A 20,750-nucleotide genomic window follows, 5' to 3' on the forward strand; every position below is an offset into this window, starting at 1 on the left:
AGAGAGAGGCAGGAATCAGGATAAGAGGATGAATTCTCATTCTCATCCGCTCCTCCAGGTCAACGCTGGCAGATTGCACCTGGGGGACGACATGGGAAGGGGCACACGTATTCAGAATGAGCGCTGCATGCTGAGTTCTCCGGTGGAAGGAGGGGGAGGAAACCTTTTAGACTCCCTGGCATCAGGTGCTTTTATGGGATTGTCTGAACACAGCCTCTTGTAGAGTAAAAGAAGACGGAGCAAGATTTTCCCTAAAAGTACTGTTTGGTAGCTTACATTTCCCACTTTCTACAGATGTTTTCACTTGGAATTCAAGGAACTCAGGGCACTTACAACATCTCATTTAAAGAGTGTACATAAGGTGGCTGTATGACAGACAGTTGTCAATTACTTTATCATTTCAGTGGCTTTTCCTGCAGCACGTGCTTGAATGTCCACTAAATCACTTCAGTCGCGTTCGACTCTTTGCGACCCCGTGGGCTATAGCCCACCAGGCTCCTCTGTCCATGGGATTCTCCAGGCAAGGATACTGGGGTCAGTTGCCATGCCCTCCTCCAGGGGATCTTCCTGACCCAGGGATCAAACCCACATCTCTTACGTTTCCTATAGTGACCCCACATAAAGATTTTCCCAAACTGTAGACTGTAGTGGTGACAGATTTGGGACTCTTGGCTAGGAAGGGGGCAAGGAGCTTCCCTGGTGGCTCAAAGAGTAAAGAATCTGCAATGCAGGAGACCCGGGTTTGATCCCAGGGTGGGGAAGGTCCCCTGGAGGAGGAAATGGAAAGCCATTCCAGTATTCATGCCTGGAGAATTCCATGGACAGAGGAGCCTCGTGAGCTACAGTCCATGGGGTCGCAAAGAGTCGGACACGACTGAGCAACTAACACACAAGGAGATTTTGCTGTCTGTCTTGCTACCAGCTTATCAGTAGCCACTTGACCTTCAGTGCCTACAATCCTTGGCACCTTGCTGCTGCTCGTCAGCTGGGCAGCCCTTGATTTCCGTTCCCGCTGAGCACTGAAGCCACTTAGGGAGAGCAGTAAAGGGCCCCCTGGTGTAATTATCCTTTACTTATGTCCCAGTGCTGCTTGCCAGTGGTACCTACTGAAATGCCAGGCTGCTGCTAGCTTTGTACATTTCAGCACTGAGGAGGGGCTTTAGATTTGCAGGAAGGTGGGTACTGGTTTCAATACCATTGTAACACCATTCATAAAATTATACCTGAAGCTTGCATTTTCACGTAGAAAATTGATCATACTGATTTTCTGTCCTGTCTGTGTGGCTTCAGGCAAATTATGTCATCTCCGTGGATTTCATTTGAGGTTGATAAAAATATCTCCGACGGGTTGTTGTGGGATTAGATAAAACAAAACATATTAAAATGCATTGCATATTAAAGAGTCTATGTTTTGTTTTTAGTCGCTAAGTAGTATCTGAGTCCTCTGCAACCCCATGGACTGTATGTAGCCTGCCAGGCTCCTCTGTCCATGGGATTCTCCAGACAAGAACACTGAAGTGGAGTGCCATGCCCCACTCTAGGGGATCTTCCTGATCCAGAGATGGAACCTGTGTCTCCTGAATTGGTAGGCGGATTTCTTACCACTGAGCCACATGGGAAGCCCCATAAAGAGCCTATACAAAGAGTTACTTGATCTGACATGAACTTTTACTCACTCAATAGTAAGGTCTGTGTCAGAGTTGTCTTTATGGTAACCAGCTCTGTGCCTGGCAGGGAATGGTTGTTTCCTGAGTATTTGCTAAGCTGTGCTTGCTGCTTGTCAGACCATTATGAGTCTTATCTTCCATTCTGAGCAATGCATATCAAGAAAGGCATTACCAATGAAGGCATCAGCATTGCTGAGATCCTGGAACACTTGAAATAGAAGGGACATTTACACAGGAAAGGAGAAGAGCTCAGAGACCCAATAAATATCTTCACATATTTGTAAGGTTAATGTATGGAAAGGTGTATGTATCTAGATAGGAAAGAACTATGGTAAAAATAGGGAATGAAAATCAGAGGAAAATAAAACTTGATGAATTCAAAAGAACCTCCTCTCTACTAAATTAGGGACAAAAGCTCCCTGAAACAAGGGCTTTTTGTTAGTTTTCAAAATGCTTATAATAGGAATGGCACACTGAATGCATGTTTTCCATATGTTAGATAAAATTCTAAGTGATTTATAGTCCTACAGCAACCATGAGATTAGTATCATCGTTTTCCCCATCTTGCATATGGGTGAACTAGGGCATAGGGAAATGAAGTAATGTGCCCAAGTTAGCACAGCTAGTCTGTGGAAAAGCTGTCCAAGTCAGCTGCCCCCAGAGACAGGCTCTCTCTCTCTTATATTGGGTTGCCCAAAAAGTTCATTCAAGTTCTTCCATAAGATGTAACAGACTTTTTGGTCAACCCAAAGCAATCTCTACCTTTTTAAATCAGTTTATTGAATACCTACTTAGTGGTTTTGGTTTACTTCATATGAATTATATTTAGTGTTCTCAGCGATTCCCATGGCTTATTATCTCCTAATGACATAGAAACAGCCATGTTGAAAGAGGTTTAGTGTCCGCTGTCCTTCCATTAATGGAAGTGGCTGAGCTGTTGTTTCTTGTTGTCCAGTCACCAACTTCTGTCTGACTTTCCTTGACCTGATGGAATGAACTTCACCAGGCTCCTCTGTCCTCCACTGTCCCTGGGAATCTGCTCCAATTTGTGTCCATTGCGTTCGTGATGTCATCCAACCATCTCATCCTCTGCTGCTTCCTTCTCCCCCTACCCTCCATCTTTCCCAGCATCAGGGTCTTTTCCAACGGGTCTGCTCTTTCCATCAGGTGGCCAAAATATTGGAGCTTCAGCTTCAGCATCAGTCCTTCCAATGAAGATTCAGGGTTGATTTCCTTTAGGATGGACTGATTTGATCTCCTTGCAGTCCAAGGGATTCTCAAGAGCCTTCTCCAACACCACAGTTCAAAAGCATCAATTCTTCAGCACTCAGTTTTCTTTATAGTCCAAGTCTCACATCCATACATGACCACTGGAAAAACCATAGCTTTGACTATATGGACCATCATCAGCAAATTGATGTCTCTGCTTTTTAATATGCCATCTAGGTTTGTCTTAGCTTTCCTTTCATGGAGCAAGCATCTTTTAATTTCATGGCTGTAGTCACCATCCACAGTGATCTTGGACCCCAAGAAAATAAAATTTGTCACTGCTTCCACTTTTCCCCCATCTATTTGCCATGAAGTGATGGAACTGGATGTCATGATCTTCGTTTTTTGAATGCTGAGTTTCAAGCCAGCTTTTTCACTCTCCTCTTTCACCCTCAACTAGAGGATCTTTAATTCCTCTTCACTTTCTGCCATTAGAGTGGTATCATCTGCATATCTGAGGTTATTGATATTTCTCCTGGCTATTTTGATTCCAGCTTGTGATTCATCCAGCCTGGCATTTTGCATAATGTACTTTGCATAGAAGATAAGTAAGCAGAGTGACCATAACAGCCTTGTCAGACTCCTTTCCCAATTTGGAACCAGACAGTTGTTCCATGTCTGGTTCTAACTTGCTTCTTAGTTGCTTCTTGACATGCATACAGGTTTCACAGGAGGCAGGTAAGGTGGTCTGGTATTCCCATCTCTTTAAGAATTTTCCACAATTTGTTGTGATCCACACAGAGGCTTTAGTGTAGTCAATGAAGCAGAAGTAGATTTATTTTCTGGAATTCTGTTGCTTTTTCTATGATCCAACAGATGTTAGCAATATGATCTCCGGTTTCTCTACCTTTTCTAAATCCAGCTTGTACACCTGGAAGGTCTCAATTCATGTACTGTTGAAGCCTGACTTGAAGGATTTTGAGCATGAATTTACCAGCATGTGGAATGAGCATAATTGTACTGTAGTCTGAACATTCTTTGGCATTGCCCTTCTTTGGGATTAGAATGGAAAACTGATCTTTTCCAGTCCTGTGGCCACTGCTGTTTTCCACATTTCCTGATATATTGAGGGCATCACTTTCACAGCATCATCTTTCAGGATTATAACTAGCTCTGCTGGAATTCTGTCTTCTTAAATTCGTTCACAGAAATGCTAGTCTGAAGGCCCACTTGACTTCACACTCCAGGTTGTCTGGCTCTAGGTGAGTGACCACACCATCGTGGTTATCCGGGTCACGAAGACTTTTTTCTGTGTATTCTTTCCACCTCTTCTTGATCTCTTCTGCTTCTGTTAGGTCCTTATCTTTTCTTTATCGTACCCATCCTTCCACAGAACGTTCCCTTGATATCTCCAACTTTCTGGAAATTTCTAGCCTTTCCCATTCCAGAATGGGAATTTTCCTCTGTTTCTTTGCATTGTTCATTTAAGAAGGCCTTCTTATCTCTGCTTGCTATTCTCTGGAACTCTGAGCTGAGGTCAGATTGAATTTTGGCTCCACGAAGTCCTGACATCCTTTGGTGTTTCCACGCCTCCACCTCACTTCTACCTCTCACTTGTTGGTTTGGTCTGGACACAAGAAGGACCAGCTGTCTCAATTTCCTGAAAGCAGTTTCTGATCAGCGCGTGTCTGGGTGGTCGGACACTGAAGTGGTTGATCATTGGACCCATTTGGGGAAAGTTGGCAAAATGTCTCTGCCCAGACTTCGTTGAAGACCAGGCAAACCAGAAACTACAGGAATAGGACCCAGAAACCTAATGGTTCATCACCTTCCCCAAGTGTTTTTGATGACTCCTGGTGGTGGGAAATCACTGGATCAGATGATGGGAAAATCTCTCCAAAAGATGAGTCTAAAAAATACCAGCGTGTTTGTTTTTTTTTTTTTTTTCCCTGCCTGAACCATGAGATCCTTAGTATCTGAGCAAACGAATGAATGACTGAAATACCTCCCTTTAAAATAGGTTGAAAAGTGTATAGACATGAGCTATGGCAAGTTCCATCCTTTATGGACCATATGCTTTTACTTTTTACCCCCTATTGGTGATGCCTCAATGAAATTCTTCTCTATCAGTGTCTGTTCACCATTGCGCTTATTAAATATCCTAAAGACTTAGTCTTGCAGCCCTCGATTATGCAGATTTATATGAACCCCATGGATGGTCAGTGGGAGCTCCCCAGTGGATTGAGAGCAGCCGTATGGCAGTAATAAATGTGTCCTCAAAGTTTATGCATCTGAGTTTGTAATGTTGTAACTAGTACTAAACTTACCCCTATTATTTAAACCAACTGCATTGAAATCCATGTGAGAACAACTCTTCAAATGTGTTAGAGAATTTTACGCTTGTCAGGAGAATAGTTTTTCTTCTTTTTTTTTTTTTGGTCCAATTTTAATGTTTTCAATTCTAGACTGACTGGAGCCAGAAAATTGTCAACTGTTTAAATAAAGTGTTTCCTTGCTTTCCTTGCCTCCTTTCCCCCATTTTCCCTTCTTTCTCTCTCTTTGTTTTAGCAAAGAAAAATATTTGTCTAATGAGAAAAACTTCAAGGGGCTTGATTAAGCTTCAGTGAATGAGATGGAAAAATGGTTTCAAGTTAGAGGGTAGCTATTGTTATATTTTTCTCCAAATTCCTCTGCTAATCCCTACATCTTGGCCAGCTAACTATAGAACTCTCCTGATTGTTGCAGGGACAGTATTTATAACCTATCTGGAGGAATGTGGAAATGTGCACAAGATCTATAAATTGCTTTAGTGTTTCCAGATTGTAACAAAGACATTTGCAGTGTAGTTGGGCCTATGGATTCTGCACCTGTGTGTGTCTGATTTTTAAGCACAAACTTAACTCCAGAAGCTCTAAATCTGATGTACCCAGGGACACTTTTCCAGGAGAATTCCTTGTCAAGTTAGCTTTTTCACTTGTAGCATCACTTCAGGCACTGTGTTGTCTCTTGGCATGATCCATTCAGTGCCAAACCATTTAAGGTTTTATTAGGTTTGGCCTGATGTCATTATACTACGCAATCCGCGGTACTTATTGACAATCCCTATTTTCTGTACTATGATTTTTATAGTCTGAGTTTATTAAGGGCTCCTGGAATACAAGCTCCTGGAATTAATTAAAAAAAAAAAAAAAAAGACACTTTGTAGGTAGCACTAGGAGAGAAACACTTTACAGAAAGCTTTTACCTGATTTATATCTTTTAAGTCTCAGTTTCTATGGAAAGAGTTAAATTACAGGAGCCTGGGATAACTGCTGCCGTTATTGTCATCTTTAACAGACAGGCAGGACCAGGTTCTTGCTATCTCCAAAGAGAACTGGTTGCATGTTGATTTATACTTAGGCTTTTGAAACTGTGTTTTCTGATATAAATGAAAATGTCTGTTTTTACCTAGAATCTTCCATTAAGTCTTTCTTCATAATCTCTCCTTTCCTGGAGAGGAGACACAGTCAGAGCAATGTTCAAACAAACAGCAAAGATGAAAGAAGAAAAAGAAAAGAAGCACAACTTTTGCTCTCAGTATTTTAAATTCATCTTGTGAAGTAGAATCTTTTCATATCCAACCATTATGAAGTGGCTAATGATTTTGAAACATAGGTTTGTTTCTTAGCTTCTAGAAATAGCATGGTGTCAGCGGGAAGTAGATAGAGTTGGAAGAAAGAGCTGTGTGGTTAAAGTTCCATTCCGTCTCTGAGCGGGCCTGGGTTTCACCTCTGGATCCACGTTACGGCCATCCCTGGACAGAACTTCTGAAATCTCTTCCCTGGCTTGCACCTTCCTATCCTGCTGCTGCTGCTGCTGCTAAGTCGTCTCAGTCGTGTCTGACTGTGTGCGACCCCAGAGACGGCAGCCTGCCAGGCTCCCCCGTCCCTGGGATTCTCCAGGCAAGAACACTGGAGTGGGTTGCCATTTCCTTCTCCAATGCAGGAAAGTGAAAAGTGAAAGTGAAGTCGCTCAGTCGTGTCCAACTCTTAACGACCCCATGGACTGCAGCCTACCAGGCTCCTCCGTCCATGGGATTTTCCAGGCAGGAGTACTGGAGTGGGGTGCCATTGCCTTCTTCAATCCTTCAGATCCTCACAAAGGCAATCCTCCTGCCACTGCGTTTTTCCTGTCACCCCATGGACTAGACCAGAGCTTTTTACAAGGCACCGCAGTTCCCTGATGCCCTGAGGCTGGAAACCTTTACACAGCACCATAATTCCCTGCTTATTCACTGCTCTCCCCTCATTACATTTTTAAGACTCACAAAGTCAAAAACTGTATCAGTTCTGCATGAAGGTACCCTCATTCCAGTGCCCCCCACCAAATATATTGGCTAAATAAATAGATGAAAAACATACTGAGTTTCCATGCTTTTTTGGTATCCATGGCATGAAGCACGTTTAGCCTCAGTTTATTAGAAATGCATCTTTAATTTCCTCTATAACATCAGAATAAAAATACTAAGCTTTTAAGGTACTTGTAAGATGGGGTAGGTCACTGGTTCTTAACTGGAGGCATTTTGCCTCCCCAGGGAACATACCTATATCTGGAGACACCTCTGTACATTCAGAGCAGCTCCACAGCAGAATTATCTGGCTCAAAATTTGAATAGTGCTGATGTTGAGAAATCATGGAGTAGGTGTCAGTAAGGAGAACCTGGGTGGTCAAAGGTGATTTTTATTTTACTCTACATTTTGGAGTCCACCTCTTTGGATATCATGAATCATAACAAGTACACCAAGAATAACAGTTTTATATGTTATGTCTTTGTCACGTGTCAGGCCTCACACAGCTTTTCACAAATATTATCCTATTTAATCCTCTCAACAGTGCTGTTGAGTTAGGAACTATTTTATCCTCATTTTTCAGGTAAGAGACCAGAGGTGGAGTGAGGACTCAGAGCCTATGCTTTTGACCATTATACTGCGCTACTTTCTCTATAAATTGAGTCTCTAGCTTAGGATTTCTCTTAAAAAATTTCCAAGACAGACTTCTCCAAAGAAGGATTTCGCCCCTTAGTATTTAATAGTTGAGTTACAGCTAAAAATATGGAGATTTCAGCCTGCCTGACTTAAAAATCATTATTGCCTAGGTGGCTGCGATTTAACACTTGCACTGATTTGAACAAAGATACAGTCTACTGGCTGACATAATATATAGACTGTTGTCGGTCCAAGAATTAGAACAAGTCTCCCATGCACAGTTATTTTGTGGGAGCCCCAAGAAGCACAAAGGACACCCTCAGAGTTTGTTTTCATTCAACATTGAACTTGTCACAGCTGATCAACACAGTGTGATCCAGACGAGATTTTTCTCCTGTTGAGGGGGATAAACTGTGACAGTTTGCCCCATGTAATCCCGTTAGGAGCTTTCTTCGGGACCACATCCTCTTCTTATGTAATTATACAGGAACCACTTATAAGTAAAGCACACCTGCCAGAGAGCAAGACCTGGGGCAAAGGGTTGGCCTTCAGGGTGTTTTTTTCCCCTTTCAGAGAACACGATTGAAGCAAGTGGAATACTTGCCATTTGGATGCACAGTGATGGCCTCCAGCCCCATTTCTGAATATTTTGTTGGCACCCAATCATTATCACGGTTTTTTTTTCAGTCGCTAAGTCATGTCCCACTCTTTGCGACCCCACGGACTGCAGCACGCCAGGCTCCTCTGTCCTGCAGTGTCTCCCAGAGTTTGCTCAAATTCACATCCATGGAGTCAGTGATGCTGTCTAACCATCTCATCTTCTGTGGTCCCCTTCTCCTTTTGCCTTCAATCTTTCCCAGTATCAGGGTCTTTTCCAGTGAGTTGATGCTTCAATCATTAGTGCCTTGAGGCTATTCACGGATAAAGTTTCTAAACAAATCCTACTATCTGGAAACATTGGTTTGTTGTTTCTAGGACCTTAAAACTGAGCTTGTAAATGCAGTTAAGAAGCATCTATTATTTTTACATAAGAATTTAAAGGCCCTGGGGAAGTTATTTTTTTCTCCCTTTGAAAATTCTGTTCCTTGTGCACCACTTTCACACTTGGAAGATTCCTGTGGAATCCTCAAAAATGTGTTAGATTCTATTCTTTTAGTCTCACTTTCCCACCTTTTTTGAAGAGGAAATGCTAATAGCATCAAACAGATTTTTGTTCTTAAATAAATCACGCTTTATGAGAGTCTGTTCCTCTGATTACAAATAACTCTTTCAGCTCCTACTGGATATTAGCGTCCGTGATGCAAACATACATTTCCAAGGATCTGTCGAAGCCAAGTGATATATTTGGTCATTGGACTACTCTACTTATAAGATGTCATTTACATATAAGATGTAATTTGAGACCGTCTCCCCGGGACCAAAGTGATTAGTATGCCTCAGGCTTTTACTCTTCTCAAATCAGTCACTTGATATACTCTTGCATTTGTTTTACATTTAATAAATTAAAGCATTTGGATGATTAAGTAAGACGGCGTTGTGTTTAGGACAGTGTTCCTCAAGTTGTATTGTGCAAGCCCTAGGCTCTTGCTAAAGCACACACTCTGTGTTTCCAGCAACTTCCCAGGTCAGGTTCATGTTGTCAGACCAAAGACCACACTCAGTAGCAGCCATGAGGGAATGTTGGGATGGTTTGATAATTTGAAACCTAAGCTAGGGATGGCATCAAGCTGATGGCATTGAATTCACTTTTCCCTCACTAACCTTAGGTTTTTTTTTTTTTCCCTAAATTATTCGGTAAGCTTATAGGGAGATTTTTGCTAGAGGGGATTGCTCCTGTTTCCTGTGACAAAACATACATTTGTAATTTTTAACAAATTAAATAATTCCTGATTTTTAATAAAGTATCACACCCATCCTTTTTGCCTGGAAAGAGACTCTCTCGACCAACCTCCTTTTTTTCTTTAACGTTTTCTGAACAACTGAAAATGTATATTACCATTTCTGGTCAGCAAAGGCATTTTTTAGATGGTTCACAATCTTTTTAATGGTAGAATAAATTTAACATTCTGGACACTTGAGTAGAGGTTACATTTTTTTTTTTTTTCTTTTTTAACTATGTTTAAAAACATAAACAGCAGACTTCCCCAGTGGTGCTAGTAGTAAAGAACCTACCTGCAATGCAGAAAACGTTAGACACGAGAGTTCGATCCCTGAATCAGGATGATTCCCCAGGAGGAGGGCATGGCAACCCACTCTGGTATTCTTGCCTGGAGAATCCCATGGACAGAGTTGAACACAACTGAAGTGACTTAGTTCTCATGCGTGTAAAGACAGCCAAGGAAACAATTTCAAACAGTTCCTCTGTGCATTAGATGCAAGTTGTTTCAATTACTGTGTATTGGTGAGAATTAAGTGATTTCTAGCTTGCCGTGTCCTGTCATGTTAGCTTATTTTATAGGGAAATCAAATCTGACACCTTTCAATTAATGTCTTTACCTCTCTAGTATACAAATAGATGGAAGAGTTCTGGAGTAAGAAGCTTTAATTAGTATCTTCAGATTGCCTTTACTTCCCCAAATGTGTCTCCTGTCATTTCAAAGTTTGCTGAAAGACCTTTTCTAGAAGCAGGAAAACACTCACAGGTGGGAGGAAGGTTGCGTTGTTGAAAAATAATATATTCCTGGTCATGAGCTTGTCAGCTCTCAAAGGAATCACAGTGGTGTGTCTCATCTGTACCTAGAGGTCTCAAAAGAGGGGAAAAGTGGAAATGTGCCATGGACTGGAGTTTGGTCTTTCTGGGTGGTAACCCAAGTGTGAGCTATGTGGGAGGCAGACAGAGATGAGAGGAGGTAGGGAGGGGAGGGAAAAAGAAGTCTTCTCTCTGCCTTCACACATGCATCTGTACGTCTTAAATTGCCTCATCACAGTGTCAGATCAAAAGGATGCATATTTCTGTTTTATATATAGTTGATATGTATTCATGTGCTTAGTCGCTCAGTGGTGTCCAACTCTTTGCGTCCCCGTGGACTGTAGCCCACCACGCTGCTCTGTCCATTGTATTGTGCAAGCAAGAATACTGGAGTGGGTAGCCATTCCCTTCTCCAGGAGATCTTCCCCGACCCAGGGATAGAACTCGGGTCTCCTGAATTGCAAATGGACCCTTTACTGTAAAAGCCAGCAGGGAAGCCAAATGCAAAATGGGGACAGATAAAATTATCTACAAAGATGCATCTTTTTCGTTTGTCACTTTTTTACTTGTTTCATTGAAACACAAGTGATTTACAGTGTTGTTTTAGTTTCAGGTGTACTGATTCCGTTTTTTATATTAAAAAATGGCAAATGAAAAAAGGCATCTTTCCAAAGAACTTTATCAGTCTCCATTTTGAATTTGTTTGTAACTGAAAAGGGTTTCACATTTTTCCCCTTAAGTTGTATTTTTTGCTCTGTCAGTCGTTTCATGGTGAAATATGACTGTAACCAGTTGCATTTATAATAGTCATCCTTGATTCAGCAGACTCAGCCCCAGGCCTCTTATGCCTCTGTTTGGATATGCAAATAGATCTCTGAGAGAAGATGCGGACTGTGATGTAAAATTCACTGCACGATCATTGACAATGAGAGGCAACAATAAGATTTTCTTTTGACGATGAAGACAAATCATTTTCATTTCTTGAATACCTTTTCAAGTGAATTATTATTACTTAACACATTACTTAATGCCAACTCCTAGCCTCTGGGTGTTTAGTCCCAATCACAGCATTTTTGAAAAGCCTACAGTCAGATCAGCACTTATTCCATTGCCTACCCGTCACTGACTCTTTTCTCTCTTCTTTCCTACAACAGATTGCAGATTGAGCTTAACCAAGAAGCTCGTGGGCTGATCCACGCTGACCTGCCTGACCACGGAAGAGGTTCTGTCGGCCTGGCTGGGCCCCTCTTGGCTTCACTTGTTGCCTGGGTGGAAAATTCTTCCTATTGAAATATTTTTGCACATGGAGGAGAGCAGCAAAGAGGCCAACACAGGCTGAGAAGACCAGAGGCCTCAAGAATATTCTGTGACCTTGGCCTTCAGGACATTTCCTCTAGTTGGAGTTCTGGACTTGAGAACCCTGTTCAATTATTTTGGTTTAGCTATCTGTTTCTATTTTTTTATGTTTTTACTTTTCTTTTCCCTACAGCATTGTGTTTGATTTCTGTACTTCAGAAATGGGCCTACAGACCACACAGGGGCCCGGCCAGCGGGCTTTTTTCCTGAAATCTTGGCTTCTCATTTCCCTGGGGCTCTCCTCACAAGTGTCAAAATTCCTGGCGTGCCCTAGTGTGTGTCGCTGTGACAGGAACTTTGTCTACTGTAACGAGCGAAGCTTGACCTCAGTGCCTCTTGGGATCCCGGAGGGCGTCACTGTACTCTACCTCCATAACAACCAAATTAATAATGCTGGGTTTCCTGCAGAACTGCACAACGTCCAGTCTGTGCACACCGTCTACCTTTACGGCAACCAACTGGACGAATTCCCCATGAACCTCCCCAAGAACGTCCGCGTCCTCCACCTGCAGGAAAACAACATTCAGACCATTTCACGGGCGGCCCTGGCCCAGCTCCTGAAGCTGGAGGAGCTGCACCTGGATGATAACTCCATCTCCACCGTGGGCGTGGAAGACGGGGCCTTCCGCGAGGCCCTGAGCCTCAAGTTGCTGTTCCTGTCCAAGAACCACCTCAGCAGTGTGCCAGTGGGCCTCCCTGTGGACCTGCAGGAGCTGCGTGTGGATGAGAACCGCATCGCTGTCATCTCAGACATGGCCTTCCAGAACCTCACGAGCTTGGAGCGTCTGATCGTGGATGGGAACCTCCTGACCAACAAGGGCATCGCCGAGGGCACCTTCGGCCACCTCACCAAGCTCAAGGAATTCTCCATCGTCCGGAACTCGCTCTCCCGCCCGCCTCCTGACCTCCCGGGTACACACCTGGTCAGGCTCTACCTGCAGGACAACCAGATCAACCACATCCCTTTGACAGCCTTCTCCAACCTCCGGAAGCTGGAACGGCTGGACATCTCCAACAACCAGCTGCGCATGTTGACTCAAGGGGTCTTCGACAACCTCTCCAACCTGAAGCAGCTCACCGCTCGGAACAACCCTTGGTTTTGTGACTGCAGCATTAAATGGGTCACGGAGTGGCTCAGACACATCCCTGCCTCGCTCAACGTACGAGGTTTCATGTGCCAAGGTCCCGAGCAAGTCAGGGGCATGGCCGTGCGGGAGCTGAATATGAATCTGTTGTCTTGCCCCACCACAACCCCTGGCCTGCCTCCCCTCACCCCAGCCCCGAGTTCAGCTTCTCCCGTGACTCAGCCCACCACATTCTCCGCCCCGATCCCCAGCAGAAGCTACACACCCCTGAGTCCCACAGCATCCAAGCCCCCCACGATTCCCGAATGGGACGGCAGAGAAAGGGTGACCCCGCCGCTTTCTGAACGGATCCAACTCTCCATCCGTTTCGTGAATGATACCTCCATCCAAGTCGGCTGGCTCTCTCTCTTCACTGTGATGGCTTACAAGCTCACGTGGGTGAAAATGGGCCACAGTTTGGTGGGGGGCATCGTTCAGGAACGCATCGTCAGCGGCGAGAAGCAGCATCTGAGCCTGGTAAATCTGGAGCCCAGATCCACCTATCGGATTTGTTTAGTGCCCCTGGATGCGTTTAACTACCGAGCTGTAGAAGACACCATTTGTTCGGAGGCCACCACCCATGACTCCTATGTGAACAATGGCAGCAACACGGCTTCCAGCCACGAACAGACGACTTCCCACAGCTTGGGCTCCCCTTTTCTGCTGGCGGGCCTGATCGGGGGCGCCGTGATATTCGTGCTTGTGGTCCTGCTCAGTGTCTTTTGCTGGCACATGCACAGAAAGGGGCGCTACACCTCCCAGAAGTGGAAATACAACCGAGGCAGGCGGAAAGATGACTACTGTGAGGCGGGCACGAAGAAGGACAATTCCATCCTGGAGATGACAGAGACCAGTTTCCAGATCGTCTCCTTAAATAACGATCAGCTCCTTAAAGGAGATTTCAGACTGCAGCCCATTTACACCCCAAATGGGGGCATTAATTACACAGACTGCCATATCCCCAACAACATGCGATACTGCAACAGCAGCGTGCCAGACCTGGAGCACTGCCATACGTGACAGACAGAGGCCCAGCGCTACCGAGTGGACAGACATGGAGACTTTCGAGAACATGCACGTGTGTGCACGTAAAGACACGCGAGTTACATTTGATAAATGTTACACAAATGCGTTTGTGCATTTGAATACTCTGTAATTTATACGGTGTACTATATAATGGGATTTAAAAAAAAAGTGCTATCTTTTCTATTCCAAGTTAATTACAAACAGTTTTGTAACTCTTTGCTTTTTAAATCTTAAAAAAAAAAAAATAGTTGCTGAAGTACTGTACAGGGTTGTACAATGAGAACCCAATGCCAGGGCGAAAGAATGAGTGATTCTTCCTCCTGATGCAATTTACCACTTTACTGTTGATGCTTCAGAACAAATTCGTTTCCTAGAGTTGGTGGTCAGATAAAAGGGCAGGTTAAAGTGGACTCATCAGAGTAGGGCAGATAATAGTCATAAAACAAGAAATGCACCCCAGATATCTTCATACTATTTATATACTTCCGGTTCTGGAAGAAAAGTGAAATTTTGTACAATCTAAGAAAGGAGGTAGTCACCCTGTTTTGACCCAAAGGAGGAAATGCAGAAGGCATCTCTGGAGGAAATCAGTTCCTATGAGAGAAGTTAACCCATCCTGGCAGAATCAAGAAAATGAGACAAGAGTTGAAAAAACCTTTGAATCCAGGGGTAGGCTTTCTGACTGGGAACTTGAAAAATCACCCTTCAGGCTCCCCTGGCCCTATGTGAAACAGAAGCCTGAGTCTGGTTTCAGTCATCTTCGGGGCAGGTAGGATACCCCAGCAAGAAAAGTCCCTTTAAAAGTGTTACTGTTCAAATTATACATCAGGTTGAATCACATTCAACAGAGATATATTCTAGAATACTTTTTTAGAAGAGGCTAATAAAATAATGGGAAGAATTATATTGAATGGAATTATTTTTGATAATGAGAATTATTTGGGTAGATTCACTGCAGCTATGTCAACATGATATTTAGACTAACAAGGGATCAGTGTTTGGAACATACTAAACTGGATATTTAAAACCTATTGATACCCTTTAGACAAAAGCATGTAATCAGTGGTCCCATTATTCTGTATCAACTAACTTTGTTAGTATCATGTTGAAATAGCTTGAATTAATACCTTTATCCCCTCGGAAATTCTTGTCTTCCAATCACCTCACGTATATTTTCATAATTAGCTGTTGATGATACATTTGTTGGTCACCCCTCTGCTAAAAATTTGAAAGAAAATTATGGATGCCAGTCTTGGTTGCACAAAATATCCATACTCACTTTAAAATGTATACTAATTTTCCCTGCTAATAATCCTGTAAGGACACATCAAAGCTGGCAAAATATCATATTTTTTTTTTTAAAGCAATACTGTGTTTCCACCTTGAACTGACTTTGATCTGCTTCCATTTTTTAAAATTTCATTTATTCCTTTTAAATTGTGGATGTTCCTCTTCTTTGGGAATTGTGAGGAATAATCAATCTTATATTAACAGGATAACAGATGAAAAATGAACAAGTCTGGGAGGGAAGGCTTGTTCCCCTAATCTTGGCAGCACAGGGCATTGAGCAGAGGGCATGGAGAAGAGAAGGATGTCCAGGCTTAATTCTAGATATTTTCTGAAGCAATGTCTGTCTTCAGAAAGCATGTATAATGTCCTCCTTCCCATCCCTTAGAAGTAGAAGGGCTATCGATCACACACACACCTTATCTAAAAAGTACACCCTGGGAAATTGTTTAGAAAATCAGATTTAGGCATTTCAGTCTGTGTTGCATATTTCCTTGATCACTGGTCATTATTTTAGGAACCTATGACGTTAACGTCACAGTCATGTTTCTTTGGCTTTCTCTGTCCCTCTTACTTTTAACAAAATAGAACTGTGATGTGTCTTCTTTGTAAAAGTTTAGGTATAAAATGCTATGCAAGTTTTTCTTTATAGTAAGAGCTTTATTTTCTTTAATAATATATCCCCAAGTAGTATGTTTTAATCTCCCTTGTCCCTCAGAATAAGCCGAAAATATAACTGAAGTTATAATGTTGCAGACACAAGAATCGAAACTGTGCAGTCAAGCTGAAATTAACTATGAATTAATTTGAATTAATTCTAAAGTGACTTTGGTTTTCATTTTAGTCTATTAGCTAGCTCATTTTGACTGTTGCCTTTTTAAAGCTAGGTCCACACAGTGAAGGGAAAAGACAATCTGTGAAAACGATTAGTGTAGCAGTAAGCCATCTGAAATGCAGGACCATGACACGGGGCTTTGTGTATTTAACTGGATAATTCCCTTCCACTGTCCTTTTCTCCTTGGCTGTGTAGATAAAACTATGTGTTCAAATGATGGTACTTTGATTTTTGAAGTTTTTTTTTTTCCTTTTATCTACAAAACAATCATTCTCATTTATTTGTATTGTGTGTATAACCTCCAGTGGGATATGTGGCGGCTGAAACAAATGTCTTTGCTTTGAGCCAAGAAAACCAAGCTTAGAGAGGTTTCTATAATGTCTTATGAGATTCGCAGAATTCTCTGGAGCTTAAGTCCTATGATGGAGACCTGATCATGTGAAAAGATTAGGATGATCTGAAATGGTTCCTTTGCTCGAAGGCATTCCTGAAGAGATAGAATCTAGTTAGAGGCTTAATTCTAAGCTTGGGTACAACATGACAGAGACTGCTCAAATCAAGACTGGTCTCCCGTTTGTAGTAGCATACCTGGGACTCTCACCCACACCAGAATAGAAAGCACATCATGGAATCTGCACTGCCTTACCTGTCTCAGGAAAACCGCTGAAGGACCGTCAGTGACAGATTCTGCTTTGATTGGTGCTTTTGTCCTGGGAATGTTTTGCTGATACATCATCTCTATGTTGGACCTCTCTCGCGCTCATCAGTATTATGCATTTTGAGGTTACCAAGAGTCAAAACTGAAGGTGCAGGACAAGACCATGAACAAAGCCGTGCTTTCCAGTTGATAAAGAGCTTGATGCTTGTGTGACCCAATGGGGGTGATGTCAGATACCATGTGTCTACTTTTAGAGATAGTAACTGTTACTGTGCATAAAAAATTCCAAAAGGAAAAGGCATAACCGGGAGCATACAGATATTGCCGACCATTATTCATACCCAGGGTTGTCATGGATACCTACTTATTTAGGGAGACGTGTTTGAACGTGGAGAGGCCCCTAGCTTCCTTCAAACTGTCAAATGCATTAGCAGCTCATCACAAGGGACAAGCAGAAGCAGAGAGAAAAGGGTGTTCCCCTATTTTTCTTGTGTGAAAAGTGGAAAAAAGTCTATCGTGAGAAACCATGCAGTTTCTAGTTATCTGGATGTTTGCTGAATATTTATTGGATGTTTTCCCTGAGATTTAAAAGAAGAAAAAAAAAAAAGGTATAATGTGACCAGTCTGGTAAAAAGGATGAATAAAATAGCTAATATTATGGCTCCATTTCCTACTGGATCATAAAGGTCCTAGTCATTCCACAGGAATCGGAACTTCTTCCCCACTGAGGAGGACAAATTCCGAATGTTGTGAGCAAAGTATCCATTCCAGACACAAGATGATATGCTTGCTGTCCACGGGAAGCAGATGGCTTGGTCAGCTAATCTCACTTGCAGCATCCATTGCAACCTTAGACCTAGAAGTCATCAATTTCCATTACTTCTTTGCTTGTAACATTTTTCTCACTACCCTAGGAAACGGAGACAGTGTTTCACTTTAGAATATGAGCATAATGATTTTGTTCCTGATTTACCTGTCCAACTTCATGGGAAAGCAGAACAGAAAAGAGCTTCCCAAAGAGGAAGAAATACACAAAGAAACCCCAAAACTCCTTCTTTATCAGTCTTGTCCAGCCTTGCTTGATGCACTTTCTTTAAGTCATGTAGGGAGCAGTAGTTTGCCCCCCTTCTCTAATTTCTTCCAGGGGTGGGGGGGAGAAAAGCGAGCCGACAAAGGGGGTGCTTGTCCCTGATTATGGGAGAAAGCTTTGTACACATGGGATCCTGTTATAACAAAATATCACCTTCTCTTGCTATAGTTTTAGTTTTTCTAGCAGCACACTCACCAGAAGAGCACAAAGCAAGGCATTTTTAAGCTAGTGTAACACACACTTACATATACACACACGCACACACTGGGGTGTTTATAGTTACATCCATGGGATGGAAGATGTATAACCTTTCTGAGGCAAGGTGAAGACACCGCCACTGTGTGCCCCTTCTAGGACCAGTATATAGCCACCAATGTTAGTGCTGATGATTTGTTTCGTCTGAGCCACATGCCGATTTGCTCCTGGTTTCCGTGTAGTGTGTCCTCGCTGACAAGGGGCTGCAAGGCGGGTGGGAGCGTGCATCACACATCCTCTGAGACCCACCGCGTCGCACACTTTGTTAACTAGATGCTTCACTCTACACTATACAGTACCTTGTTGATATATTCAGTAAAGGCTTATTTTAAAAAGAAACCTCATTGTGTTTATCTGAGTAAATTCATTGGGTTACTGCCCATCATTTCTGGGTTCAAGTCAAAGAGAAATGAGAGACACTTCCAGATGCTGGAGGTTGAGAAGGGTGGAGGAGATAATAAGGTTTTTCACTTTCTCTTTCCTTGAACACAGCTTCTGTGTTTTTAAGGCCATTTGACTCCTGTTTTGCGTGAGGGGTTTATATGAAATCTTCATGTTCTTTTCTACTTCCTGGCTAAATTGTTATGTTCCTATGAATATCTTTTGAATATACACACGTACCTGAGCATATTATTTTATGTTTGTGAAATCTGTGTTTAGAATATAGATAAATACCAATGTAGTCACCTCATCAGAATAGTCATTTTCCCTATTTCATAATATATCAATCTAAAATGTCATTTCCCTTAAGAATCCTCATGGTACTTTCTACGTCAGAATTGTTTATGGCTCATCCACCCATACATTCACTGAGCACTCATGAAAACGTGTTTATTCCTATGCTCAAGTTCAACTCGGGATTAATCTCCTGATTTTTCCTGGACCCCCTTTCTCTGACCCCTCTTGGCCATTTTACTAATAATGTACTTGACAGAGATGAAACCAGGAAATAAAATGATGACAGTTATAAGTATTAATGATTTGCAGAATCTCTGTTGGGGAATTAACTATGAACGTGCAAGAGGGTGATCCATATTAAATTTGGGAGATTTTACATACAACATCTACATATTCTTGGTTACTTTTTCCAAGAGGTACAGACTTTACTCTATGGAGACTAGATCCTTAGTCAAGGAATATCTTTAATTCAAAAAGGTTTAGGAGACATCGGCCTTGCCCTAGGCACTGGTCTGAGTTCAGAGGTTTGATAGAAGAATAAATACAGGTGTGGCCAAGTCAAGACTGTCTTCCCCTCTGCCATGTTTCTAAAGAACTTCATTTGTTCATCCCATGCATTTACTTCTCATCTACTTTTTACAGAGCACTTTGTTAGGTTCTACTGGGGATTCAGAGAAAAACATGACTCCTCTGCTAAGAAGCCCACAGACTGTGTAATAAACTTGTTTTTTTTTTAACACATCCCAGTGTCTCAGAGCTCATGTAATAACTTGACATTCTCTCATTAAAAACTCAATGGAATATCTAAGATACGAGAGGTGTACATACCTGTTGATAAATGTGATAACACATCAAAGTTATATGTTAGATAGAAAAATGATAGATGACCTTGGTGTTTAGTAGATGAAGCAAAGTGACAGGGCCTTAATAAAATCAGACTTTAATTGAGTTAACTTTTCAAATTTACACCAAGTCATTGAAAATTTCAGAATTGGTGATTACAGACAACAACCTCTTACAGTCCCATTGAGCACCAGAATGGAAATCAATCCAAAATAATAATAATAACGGCACCTGACTCCATGGATCCTTCTTAAGTGTTTTCTTGCCTCTAAATTGTTCAACTAGCCTTAAGACTGGCTAGTCCTCAGGACAAATTCTTAGTGTTTAAAATTTTTAATGATGGAGGTATCACAACTTCACGCAGTGGGCACATTCACTATTTTTGACAAATCAAAGGAATATTTTTACAAACCTCCAAATATCTGAATTTCCTTGGTCTTCCACTCCTAGATTTTAACAGTAGTTCTGTTTTTGTGATTATTTGATGTCTGCACACTGATGTGACTTGAAAGCTTCAGATGGAATCAAGCTCTGTGTATATCCACAGGGTGAGCTGAGAGAAGTATTAAAAGGACTTGAGTCAGGTTATTTTGGGTAATGAATTTGTTTCATACTTGAGAGGTTGCTTTAAATATTTTGTAAATCCTGCTGAAGATGCTCATATGTCAGAATCTATTAGGGTGTTAGCAAACTGGCTTCTGGAGTTAGACCTGTTTTTCATAGCACAAATATAGAATGTTTGCTTTAGAGGCTATTATACAAGCTTTATTTCATTAGTTTTACAGAAAGTCAAGGGTAAAGAATTTTTAATGTTTAACTCCAAACCGAGTGTCACTGGAACATACACACCAACTGATGATCTCATTTGTCCATGTTCTTGGTATGAGGTCTAAACTAGGTGAACGTTTCAATGTACCTTTAGGGGAATTCTTATCCTTTGCCATAATAAGCTTCCATCATGAGTCCATCTTTCCCCGATCAAATATAAAACTGTGCTGATCAGAGAGTCTATTAAACTCCCTGTTTTGGCTTAGTATGGGTCTTTGTTAGTTTTGTTTTCATTCAGCAA

General features: G+C 42.0%; 1 protein-coding gene across 2 annotated transcripts in view; it reads left to right on the forward strand.

Moving 5' to 3' along the window:
* FLRT2 (fibronectin leucine rich transmembrane protein 2) overlaps positions 1–19,573 on the forward strand; it is a 107,910-nt gene extending 88,337 nt beyond the window's left edge. For both annotated transcript variants that reach the window (XM_027552589.1, XM_027552588.1), the window contains exon 2: positions 11,684–19,573. In XM_027552589.1, the coding sequence (XP_027408390.1) occupies positions 12,047–14,029 (1,983 nt within the window). In that variant the 5' untranslated portion in view covers positions 11,684–12,046 and the 3' untranslated portion in view covers positions 14,030–19,573. The remainder of the gene's footprint in view (positions 1–11,683) is intronic.
* Positions 19,574–20,750: the final 1,177 nt, after the last annotated feature.

The sequence above is a fragment of the Bos indicus x Bos taurus genome, chromosome 10 (genome assembly GCF_003369695.1).
Source record: "Bos indicus x Bos taurus breed Angus x Brahman F1 hybrid chromosome 10, Bos_hybrid_MaternalHap_v2.0, whole genome shotgun sequence".
Taxonomy (NCBI): domain Eukaryota; kingdom Metazoa; phylum Chordata; class Mammalia; order Artiodactyla; family Bovidae; genus Bos; species Bos indicus x Bos taurus.